At 43.2% G+C, this 12,513-nt stretch overlaps 1 protein-coding gene across 1 annotated transcript in view; it reads right to left on the bottom strand.

Moving 5' to 3' along the window:
- Positions 1-309, bottom strand: part of DNAH5 (dynein axonemal heavy chain 5) — a 303,601-nt gene extending 303,292 nt beyond the window's left edge. Inside the window, exon 1 of the mRNA XM_035710321.2 lies at positions 205-309. Coding sequence (XP_035566214.1) covers positions 205-216 — 12 coding nt within the window. The 5' untranslated portion in view covers positions 217-309. The remainder of the gene's footprint in view (positions 1-204) is intronic.
- Positions 310-12,513: the final 12,204 nt, after the last annotated feature.

The following is a 12,513-nucleotide window of genomic DNA, read 5'->3' as shown; positions in this document are numbered from 1 at the left end:
CACGTCGCCCGCGAGGAAAGCTGCAGACCGAAGGCCCGACACTGCAGCCCCACGAGCCCCCGAAGGCGCTTCCGGAGCCGGAGCGCGAGCCCGAGCCCGAGCCCGAGCCCGAGGCCGCCGCCCCAGCACCGCGCGCACCGGGCGGGCGCAGCACGGAGCTCCGGGGCCCGGGGGCGGCGGCCGTGGGGCCGGGGCGCAGCCTACCCGCGGTTCCATGGCGCCGCGCTCCTGCTCCGCCGCGGGAGACGGGCCCCGCCGGCCGCGCCGCGCCGCTCCCGGCTCCTGGAGGCGTGCGCTCCCGCCGCGGTCTGCGGCTCCGGCCGTTGCCATGGCGACCAGGCACGCTCCGCCGGGCCCCGCCCCGCCCCGCCCCGCCCCGCCCCGCCCCCCGGAGGCGCCGACCCGCGGAGCCGCAGCCGAGTCCGGGCCCGCGAGCGCCCCTCGCTGTTGCCCCGCAGCTCTCTTAGGGCTCAGCCCCGCGTCCCTCCTGGCGTCAGCCGCGCCCGCTTGTTTGGAACTTGTTTAAATGTCGAAATCTGCTTCTGGCTTCAGGAGAAGAATCCTCAGAATGGAGTTTAGACCGTTTGAACCTTAATGCTCACATCTTGCCGGAGTCTCGAGTCGAACTCGGTTTCTCCCGCGCTTTCCTCGCCCAGCGCCCCCAGGCCGAGTCTTCAGCCCGGAGCTCAGTGGGAAGGTGTGACCTTGAGCCTTCACCTGGAGGTGACAAAGCTCTTTCCCAAATCCTATCTGCCTGTCGGAACAAGGCCTGCACTGGCGTGTGGGAAGCTCCCAGGAACTTTGCCTCAAACAACTTTACAAAGGAAAAAACCCAGTATTTCGTATGTGCAAACCCCCCTCACATTGGGACTAGCACGGTCCATTAGAAATATATTTGCCACAGGTGTAAATCTGTATTTTCTAGAAGCCACATTTTAAAAAGTAAAAACAAACCGGTGAAATTAATTTTAAGAATATGTTAATTTAATCCAATATATCCAAAATATTGTTTGTACAAATCAACACGAAAATTGTTCATGAAATAAGTCAATCGGAAAAGGACAAACACAACGGTCTCATTCATTTGGGGCATATAAAAAATACTGAAAGGGAATAAAGGGGAAAGGAGAGAAAATGAGTGAAAATATCAGTAAGGATGACAGAACAGGAGAGACTCCTAACTCTGGGAAACGAACAAGGGGTAGTGGAAGGGGTGGGGGGGATTGGGGTGACAGGCACTGAGGGGGGCACTTGACAGCATGAGCACTGGGTGATATGCTGTATGTTGGCAAATCGAATTCCAATAAAAAAGTTAATCATTCAAAAATCATACTTACTCCTCGAAATCTCATATGTATTTTACACTATAGACACATTTCAATTCCAACTAGCTGCATTTCAAATGCTCCTGTGCTTATGTCTGGTGGCCACGGCATTAAAGCAGTGTAGGTCACCTAGACTATAAATTCTAGGAAGACGAGCCCCAAATCTCCTTGAAAAGGAAAGGATTACACTTGCTCATAAGGGCTACTAAATAGATGAGCTCTTGAACAAACGATCAGATTCTTACTAGGAAAAAAATTCCTTAAGCACTATAAACTCTAAACACTCCTTAGGAACTAAGATTATTAGAAATGACCTTTTTCTTTTTCTTTTTCTTTTTTTTAAAGATTTGATCTTTTTAAGTAATGTCTATACTCAACATGGGGCTGGAGCTTTCAACCAGAGCTCAAGAGTAACAGGCTCCACTGACTGAGCCAGCCAGTCATCCCATGATTCTTTTTTTATTATTAATTAATAAACCTTATTTTTTTAGAGCAGTTTTAGGCTTACAACAGTATTGAGCAGAAAGAAATGACATTTCAACTGTAGGCGGCGCTAAACCGCTGAGCCACCGGGGTTGCCCGCTTCCTAAAATATTTTAAAGTAAACCTCAGGCTAAAACTCTCACTTAAATTTGGTCTTTTAACAAGAGATTCATCCCTGGTGCCTCTGATGCCCAGAACACAGTAGGTGCTCAAAAAAACAGCTCCTGATTATAAGAAGACCAAACAAACGAACACATGATGGTTGCTTTACTGTCCAGACACACAGAATCGAAGACATCAGGACTAATTACATAGAATTGTAAAATTCAAATCTGACAACAACCAAGTGTCAATTATGATTTCATTTTATAGAAAAGATTATGATTTTATTGGAAAAAAAAACTGACTTGCCAGAAGCCATATAGCTATGTATAGACTGAGACAGGACATGAAACCAAGTTTTTTTTCTGTACTGTGTTTTACAATATATTTAAAAACTTAAAAATCAGGGATCCCTGGGTGGCTCAGAGGTTAAGTGCTGCCTTTGGCCCAGGGCATGATTCTGGAGTCCCGGGATCAAGTCCCACGTCGGGCTCCCTGCATGGAGCGTGCTTCTCTCTCTCTGCCTGCGTCTCTGCCTCTCTCTCTTTCTCTGTGTCTCTCATGAATAAATAAATAAAATCTTTAAAAAAAAAACTTAAAAATCATGCATTTCTTTTCTGGGTCTGATTTTCAAAATCACACTGCTTTACAGTGCTCTGTCAGCAGTGTAACATCCTATGAAATTGATTTTATTGGTCTGTCACAAAAATCATATACTAAAAAAAAAAATCATATACTAATAACTTACTCTAACTTTATTCTTTTTTTTTCTTTTTTTTTTAAGATTTTATTTATTTATTCATGAGAGACAGAGAGAGAGAGAGGCAGAGACACAGGCAGAAGGAGAAGCAGGCTCCATGCAGGGAGCCCGATGTGGGACTCGATCAAGGGTCTCCAGGATCACGCCCTGGGCCGAAGGCAGGCGCCAAACCGCTGAGCCACCCAGGGATCCCCCTATTCTTTTTTTTTTAAGTTTATTTTTTTTTTTAGTAATCTCTCCACCCAATGTGGAGCTTGAACTCATGATCCCTAGATAAAGAGTTGCATGCTCTTCCAACTGAGTCAACCAGGTGCCTCTCTTATTTAATTAATTTATTTATTTGAGAGAGAGAGAGAGCTCACATAAGCAAGGTGAGTGGCAGGCAGAGGGAGAGGGAGAAGCAGGCCCCCCGCTGAGCAGGGAGCCCAATGCAGAGCTGATCCCAGGACCCTGGGATGGTAACCTGTGCCAAAGGCAGACGCTTACCCGACTGAGCCACCAAAGTGCCCCTCTAATTTTATTTTTTAAAAACAGATAACTGGATAGAATTTTCTTTAAAAAAAAAATTTATTTGTGGGAGCCCGATGTGGAACTCGATCCCACATCTCCAGGATCACGCCTTGGGCCAAAGGCAGGCACTCAACCACTGAGCCACCCAGGCATCCCTGGATAGAATTTTCATAACTGTTTTACTTCCCTATTTTGGGGGAAAACTTTTGTTCCTGTCCTTACTTTTGGGCTAGCAAGCATCAATAGACAGTGAAGGAATTAGCAGTTCACAAATCAATATGAGTGCAAATTATAAGACTCAGCAATGAGAGAAGTTACTCTTGGTTGGCTAACCCCCCCACATTTCAATTGTTTTCTTCTTTGCCTACCTCTCCTATCTATGCAGGAAATGGTACTATCTCCCAGGCTCTCTTGCAGTTATAGGTGACCATGTGACATGGTGTGGCTGATGAACATTATTTATTTTTTTATTTTTTATTTTTTGATGAACATTATTTAAATGACAATCTATTAGGACTCCTGCGGACACTTGCTTTCCTCACAAAGGACACAAATGTAGTTGTCCCTTTGATATTTTCTTCCAGCTGGAATGCAACTGTGATGCGGGAGCTGTTGCCATCAGCCATGTTAGGAATACCTAGTCAGTTTGGGTTGCTGTAACAAGGTCCCATAGAGGAGGTGACTTACGAACAACAGAAATTTATTTCTCATAGTTCTGGAAGCTGAAGTCCAGGATCAGGGTGCCGGTATGGTCTGGTTCTGGTGAGCTCTCTTCCAAGTACAGACTGCCTACTTCCCATTGTATCCTCATACAGCAGAAAGACACCTAGCTAAGTCTCTGGCCTTTTCCTTGTGAGGACATGAATACCATTTACTAAGGCTCCCTTCTCATTACCTAATTGCTCCCAAAGGCCCCACCTTTGAATATCATCACATTGGGATTAGGGTTTTACTGCATGAAATTGGCAGAGGGTGGCACAAATATTCAGTCCATTGCAATGACTATGAGGGAAAAGCCCCTTGAATTACAAAACTGTTGGTTTTATGTCTTCGAGTCTCTGAACTGACAGTAGTAACTGCCACCCCCAGACCCACTTGTTATACGGGAACTCAAACCCCCATTTGCTTAAATCTTTGTGTTTTCTGTTCCCTGCTACTGAAAACATTCCTATATGATAGGGCAACTGCCAATCTTTAGATTTTTTGTGGGTTGATTTTATTTTATAAATATAAGAGTTATAAATTGGACAGTCACAAAGTAGAAGTAACTTTGACCACTGTCCCTACCTGAGGGGAGGTGGCAGGGGTCAAACAATCTGTGAATAAAATCTCCAGTAGGTTTTGCGGAGATCCACCCAAGTACAGGGGTTGGGTGGGTGGCATCATGTCTACTCCATGACTGCCACTGTCTTCCTGAGTGACCAGAATCTCACTCTCTCACTCTTTGAAGGTAGAAGATTAGGCTTCTACGAGGCTTGGAAGCTGTTGTAGGGATGTCTACTCCATGTAGGTAAGATGAACTGAACAAAGCCTCCTGGCTCAAGTGGGTCCCAGTCCAGCTGGAAGATGAGCAGATGCCTGGCAGCCAGCCATCCTTGGGATGCTTTTGTCTGATGGTAGGGAGAAGGGCTGCAGACATGGCTCCTCTGCACAGGCATCCTTCAGAGGATCACTCTGTATGTGCCCCTTTTTCCCTCTGGTCCTCCATGGTCCACAAGGCCCAAGGACACCATCCCCAGGTGCCCTCCAGCCACTTGCCTCCTCGGCCTGCACTTCTGCATTACTCAGTGCTGCTTCCCCACTGGCAACAGCCAGGTACTCCAGCATGACTGCCCCATGGAGTCTAGGCTGCTACAGTCATGCTGGCTTTCACAGGGGTGGGTGCTAGGAGGCACCATCCTGATTCCTTTCCTATATTTGGAGAATTTCCCACCAAGCAGAGCGTCCTTCCCCAGAAGCACCAAAATACTCTTTCAGATCCCCTTATTGCCAGGATATCAGTAGGTCACCTAGGTATAACCAATCAATTGCACCAAATTTGGACTTGAACCAGGACCTGATGACCCCAAAACACAGGACAATAGGGAATATGTTCTGGCAGAGGGTGGCAGCAAGAACACTGCACTGAGTTTCTGAGGCAGTTATGGCAGGTGGCCTCCTGCACTGTGTACCCAGCAGTCAGTTGGGGTAGTAGTAATATGTATCCTCAACAGAGATGCTGCCTCAAAACCATCTCTGACCCGCTCCTGGCTCCTACTGATAGATCTTCCTGGCCACTTTCCAAACCTTACTATCCAAGTTTCTCACCTATTCTGAGCTCCCCAATATCTTCTCAATATGTTTTTCCTTTTTTTTTTTTTTTGCTTCAACCAGCTGTCATAGGTGTATGTTCATGTTGCTTGAAATTAAGAACCCTGATTGAGACAGCCACATATTTGGGACTGCCCATCCTGTAATTCCCTTAGCAGCATTAACATGGGGCTATTGTGTATGTGTGCTATACTTTATTAAAGTGTGGAAATACTAGTGAACAGAGGAATTACAGAAGTAAGGAAGGAGAGGTTTTTTAATATATATATTTAATATATACATATATTAAAGATTTTACTTACTTATTCATGAGAGACAGAGAGACAGAGAGGCAGAGACACAGGCAGACGGAGAAGAAGGCTCCATGCAGGGAGCCTGACATGGAACTCGATCCTGGGTCTCTAGGATCACACCCTGGGCTGAAGGCAGCGCTAAACCGCTGAGCCACCCAGGCTGCCTGGAAGGAGAGATTTTAAAGTAGCTTAGTAAATATAATCTCAAGTTTGGGGGAGCAAATTTTAAAAAGTTAAACTCTTGGGGCGCCTGGGTTGCTCAGTCCGTTAAGGGTCTGACTCTTGATTTCAGCTCAGGTTATGATCTCAGGGTGGTGAGATCGAGCCCCATGTGGGGCTCTGCGCTGAGCATGAAGCCTGCCTGAGATTCTCTCTATCCCTCTCCCTCTGCCCCTTCCCTACCCCTAGCTTTTGCTCTCTTTCTGTCTCTCTTTCAAAAAATAAATAATAAAAGTAAAATAAAAAGTTAAACTCTTCTAAGGAGAGTTTCCTTGTAGGGAAAATGAGGCAATTTGCTAATTCCTAGCCTTGTTTACCAATTTTAAAGGTGCAGCAAAAAAAAATGTTTTTATTAAAAAAAAAAAAAGATGTAGCAATCAGTTTTACCAGAGAAACAGAACCAGTAGGATACATATATATGCGCACATATCTGTGCTATGTGCACCCACACACATATATATGCAAACTACATATATTATATATATTAAATAGGTCTATTTCAAAGAATTGGCTTTTATGGGGGCTGGCAGGCCCGAAATCCCGGTGGGGGCAGACATTCAGCAAGGTGAGGCTGGAAACACCTGATAGGAGCAGAAGCCACAGCCCCCAGGCAGAAGTTCTTCCTTCCCAGGGGAAGCACAGCTCTACTCTTAAGGCCTTTCAACAATTAACCTGTTGCTCAACAGCAATCTGATATAAAACAAACACAAGAGAGATATATTTTGAAGTGGCATTATTTGCAAAATTTTAGTGATACAAATACTTTTATAATTAAGACTTTAGCTTCCACCAAAAGTAAAATCTGATAAAATTAAAAAGTTAAGCACACAGGATGAACACTTTTTTTTAATCCGTCTGAGAAAATATAAAACTGACACAGAAGGATTAAACTAAAAAGGTACCCATTAAATAAGAAACAGAAAAGACTTTTCCATCGTATTTAATATTTGTAGAATCAAGGTTTGCCAAAATATTTCTGTCCAAAAATGGGGAAAGTATTACCCACCAAATCAGTGTACAGACTGATCAGTACCTAATAATGAAATGTTACGCGTAACTTGAGTAATGCAATTACTGTAAGTGTTAAATGCTAGCATGAAACATGTATAATAAAATTACATTTAGGGCAGCCTGGGTGGCTCAGGGTTTAGCACCAGGATGTGATCCTGGAGACCAGGGATCGAGTTCCATGTCAGGCTCCCTGCATGGAGCCTGCTTCTCCCTCTGCCTGTGTCTCTGCCTCTCTCTGTGTGTCTCTCATGAATGAATAAATAAAATATTTAAAATAAATAAATAAAATTACATTTATTTTTTTGCCAAGGTGCAATGTTCTAATAAAACAATAAAGCTTTCAGGGATCCCTGGGTGGCTCAGCGGTTTAGCGCGCCCAGGGCATGATCCTGGAGACCTGGGCTCCCTGCGTGGAGCCTGCTTCTCCCTCTGCCTGTGTCTCTGCCTCTCTCTGTGTGTCTCATGATTAATTAAATAAGTCTTTAAAAAAACAAAAAACAAATATTCCACAAGAGAATATGAGAGATGTTTATGGAGCAAAAGAAATGGTGGTTAAGAAAATTTTTCAAAAAAAAAAAAAAAAGAAAGAAAATTTTCCAACACTTGGGAATAAGAAAGAAGCTTGCATGATTTTTCAGTCCTGTGTTAGAGCATTGTTTAATAACTGATCTGCTCCGGCAGCCCCGGTGGCGCAGCCGTTTAGCACTGCCTGCAACCCGGGGTGTGATCCTGGAAACCGGGGATTGAGTCCCACATCGGGCTCCCGGCATGGAGCCTGCTTCTCCCTCTGCCTGTGTCTCTGCCTCTCTGCCTGCCTCTCAATAAATTTTTTTTAAAAAGGGTAAAAAAATAAATAAATAACTGATCTGCTCATGGATTTTTTTAATTTGGGGGGAAATGCACCTCACTTGAATTATCATTTACCATTGATTATGGTATAGACTCTGAAGGTACAAGTTAACTTGCAGTTTTCTGTCAATAAAAATGAAAATGGCTTCTGTCTGCGAGAAAAGATCATCACAAAAGCTACCATTTTATTGTCCCATAGGACATTAACCAATTTTGTATCTAACTCTGCATTCTTAATTAGGCATGCTTCCACTGATGACATTCAATATTTCCCATGATTTTCTGAACTAGCTGAATCTATCATTATTTAGTTAAATAAATCTTTGATACATGCTGTCTTGCATTTATATAAGAATCACATTTTGAGATTTTTAAAAATTATACATTGATATGCTACAATGCAAAATATGCCTTGATGACATCAGACTCCTCAAAAACCAGATGGTCAAGAGAGTGAGTAGGTAGGCACATAACTTTTCAGAAGGATTTCTAATGCTCCTTAAAATCTATCAGAAAATTGCTCAAGAGGGCCACCTGGGTGGCTCAGTCACCTAAGCGGCTGCCTTTGGCTCAGGTCATGATCCCAGCGTCCTGGGAGCCTTACTGTGAGGCTCCCTGCTCGGCAGGAAGTCTGCTTCTCCCTCTGCTTCCCTCCTCTGCTCTTGCTCTCTCACTCTCTCAAGTAAACAAATAAAATCTTTAAAAAAAGAAGAAAATTGCTCAAGAATGCTGATTATTTCTCAGAAGGAGTATAAATTATGCCTGTAAAAATTGTAACAGATCTTGTTTGAGACAGTTTTCTTTCTCAGTTGCCATTTTGAATTGGGAAAATGCTGTGTATACCCTCTACCATCAATTGACAGAAATAACCATAGAATTACACTCTTTCATGGGATGATACTGGAGGAGGATATCAGGAAGAGTATATGCTAATGAATTCCTAGAATTGGGCACTTAAAAAATTCTCCTGCCGATCAAGTGGAGACTTTGTCACATGCCTCTGACATGCTTCATTGTCTTTACTGTCCTTTCTGAAAGCTCAAGCCAAAAAAGAGAAAATGACTTTCAAGATGTCTTATCTTTGTCAAGCTGCTTGGATGAAAAGTAACGAAAGCCCATGCAAATGGACTTCAGCAGGGAGGATGAGGGGCAGGGAGGCTATAGGAGTATCTCAGGAACCAAAGGCAGGAGGTGTAGCATGGAGGCAGGATGGAAGCAGGTGGCAAGCTCACCTGTGTCTCTACAGTGCAAGCTGATCAGTCCCTAGCTTCTACCTCTCTCTGAGTGGCTTTCCCTACATCACTTTGCCTCTTCATGCATACAGCAGGTTGCTGCTCTATGATACCCCAGTTTATGGGTCCTTACACTCAGCAGACTGACAAGCTTGTCTTAACTCCAATTCCTAGAGAGAAAATCCTAGCTCCAGCATTTACCATGGTCCAAATAGCTCTGGCCAGTAGATCCAACAAGACCTAGGGACCCATCCCCAGTGGAGGGAGGACAGGCATGGAACGAGCAGACACCCAGTAGGTATCTACTACAGTCCAAGAAGGACGTCTGTAAGGATGGCTCTCTTCTCAGTCTTTCAAACTCCATCTCACACCAAAACATTCCATCTTATCTTTTCATCCATTCATTCATGTATTCGTCAAACACATAGCCTGCACTGGGCATGTGCCAGGGGCTATAGTGGGTGAGGAGGGGAGATGAATAAGAAGGAACCCCCACCATTTTTAACTGTCAGTAAGGGAGCATTTGTAAAGTCCACTGGATTCCTTGAACAAATAAAGACATTTTTAAAATCAAGGAATAAGTATGGCCGAACATACTAAAACTTCAGATTTTTCTCTCAAACCAGTTCTTTATTTGATCCATGGAGCATGTATGTGGCCCCTGCAGACAATCAACAATAGGGCTGCCAGCATTTTCTATGTCCTAGTGCTCTTAAATTAAGATAATCAAGGTCAATCTGGACAGGCAAATGGTTTTTTAAAGTAATGGAATTACAAAGTTGGACTTTAAGAGACTTAAGCAGTAAATAAAGACTTAAATAAAATTAATATTTTACTTTAATGTAATTTAAAACTTAAATGAATCTCATTTCAGGCCATTCGTCATTAGTACCGTCATTAGTACCATTCGTCATTAGTACCACTATCACCATTCAGTCTCTTGGGTTTGGCTCACCAGGACAAGAATATATGATAAGATCTTGGGGAAATGCTGTTTCTTCCAAAATGACTCTACCAATCCCATGTGTGTAGATAAACTTGGGGATAGACCCAACCTCAAGGCTGTAGATGTACAAAGTCTCATGATTCAGTTCCACAAGCTGGACATTTGGGGTAATATAAACAAAAGCTGGGCTCCAGCATGTCTTTCATTGTTTGTAAAGAAGGCATTTACTGAGTAAATGGTGTATACAAAACTTATCTGAGGGGGAAAAAATTAGCCTGTTGAACCCTTCTGTAATAATGGTTTTCAAATATTTGTAAGTACCACAGAGAACCACATATTCATAAATCATTGATACATTAATTGGGAAGCATCCTTATATATTCATTAAATCTGATTCCCTCAGGACTCCTGCTAGGCAATGCTTTTGCTATCCTGGGCCTAACTGCTGTTGTGTATTTAAAAGTAAAAAATAGGGGATCCCTGGGTGGCGCAGTGGTTTGGCGCCTGCCTTTGGCCCAGGGCGCGATCCTGGAGACCCAGGATCGAATCCCACATCAGGCTTCCGGTGCATGGAGCCTGCTTCTCCCTCTGCCTATGTCTCTGCCTCTCTCTCTCTCTCTCTCTCTCTCTCTGTGACTATCATAAATAAATAAAAATTTAAAAATAAATAAATAAATAAAAGTAAAAAATACTGTTATCTCTTTTTTCTTTTTCTTTTTTTTTTGTGACATGCTGAAGTTCACTCATTGGTCTGACTTAGTGAAAATTACAGATGTGTGCTTTTTTATGTTTGTAAATATTTGGAAATTCCACTCGGTTTTCCTTATTTCAATTGTCCTCCTCTCTCTCCACAGTAGTTTGGCAGGAGTGAGAATGGGGTACTCAGCTGACCAGGGCAGGAGCTGGGGTGAGATGCTCTAGGCTTGGGGTGCCCAGGGACCCCCAAATCAAGGGAGGGGCGGAACACAAAAGTGCAGAAAAGCTGACTTCTGAAAAGCCACAGAGGCAAAGTTAGAGTTAATCAGTCCTAAGGAAGTCTTGATCCAGACTGAGCTTGATCCATCTTTCCAGAAAGATGAGGGCACTGGATGCAGAGCAGAGCAGGGAAGGGTGTTGAGTTTGAGGAGGCTCTGGGAGAAACTGCCCTGGAACACCCAAGGCTGTCACAGCTTGTCTTCCTGAGCACTCAGGGAGCTCTTGGCCATTTTAAAAGGAGAACCTTGGAACTGCACATCAGTCTGTGGGTATGGTTGTGAGCCTATAAATGTAAGCAAGAGAATTCACCATCAAAATTCTTCCTTATTTCCCAGGTCCTAGGAAGTGTCTTTTAAAAGAAGGTATTAATTCTCTCTTAACTTCTAATCAGAATAATGTCTGTGTCTGTGATCCCTGGCTCCTGATATAGTTCAGAATTTTTTAGACATGTATGACACAGACTAGGAACCCATGGGCAACTAATAAATATAAAAGAGTGAAGATATCAAAAAGCAATCAAAATGAATGAATGTTCTAAGAGAAATTTTTTCAATGACAGAATCACCCAAAAGGAATGAAATTCTTCCGTCCTGTTAACTCCTATCTTACCTTTAGGGCAAGTTTGAGAAGGTTAAATTCAAGCAATCAAGATCTCCTTTCAGCTTCTATGAGGTTTAATAATGCAGATGGCATCCGGTTTAAGCAGCTGAAGACAAACAGGTCAGGTAAACACTGAGCTTACTAAGTATCAGTAAAGCACTGATACTAAGATCCATTCTAGTTTCACCTCAACCACATCTTGGCAGTGTTTGAAGAAGGGCAGCTAAATGTCTTCCTTTTTAAAAAAATCTGTTCTATTTTTTTTTATTCCTTGGTGTCATAAACAAATATACCTCCCTTTAAAATTTCTTTAAAAAATAATTTATTGAATGAAGCCAACATTTGGGGAAATCCTCTGCCATACAATAGCAGAGCATACAATGCTCTTTTTGGTCCTCAGTCTTCCAAAATGTACATTTGTTTTCCTCTAAATCAATGCAGAGGTGATTGTGTATATTTTACAATGTGAATAATAAACAGGGTCAAAATCCTAGAAAGTTGTAGACCTGGTTCAAGTTAAATAAGGGATCCACCATTCTCATTTTTTTTTTTTTTTGTTTTAAATAGGCTCTATGCCCAAGGTGGGGCTCGAACTCAGGATCCGGAGATCAAGAGTTGCATGCCAGTCAGATGCCCCAAGTTTCCTCCAATTTTTCTTTCTTAAAATTTTATTTATTTATTCATGAGAGACACACAGAGAGGCAGAGACACAGGCAGAGGGAGAAGCAGGCTCCCTACAGGGATCCTGATGTGGGACTCCACCCCAGGACCCTCCATCACGCCCTGAGCCAAAGGCAGACGCTAAATGGCTGAGTCACCCAGGCGTCCCAGGATCCTCCATTCTTACATTCATTGTAGAAATGCAATGATTATATCACTATTTTCAAAAATAGCTTTC

This window comes from Canis lupus, chromosome 34 (genome assembly GCF_003254725.2).
Source record: "Canis lupus dingo isolate Sandy chromosome 34, ASM325472v2, whole genome shotgun sequence".
Classification (NCBI taxonomy): domain Eukaryota; kingdom Metazoa; phylum Chordata; class Mammalia; order Carnivora; family Canidae; genus Canis; species Canis lupus.
The sequence above is the reverse complement of the archived record's forward strand: the minus strand, read 5'-3'. Positions and strand labels throughout refer to the sequence as shown.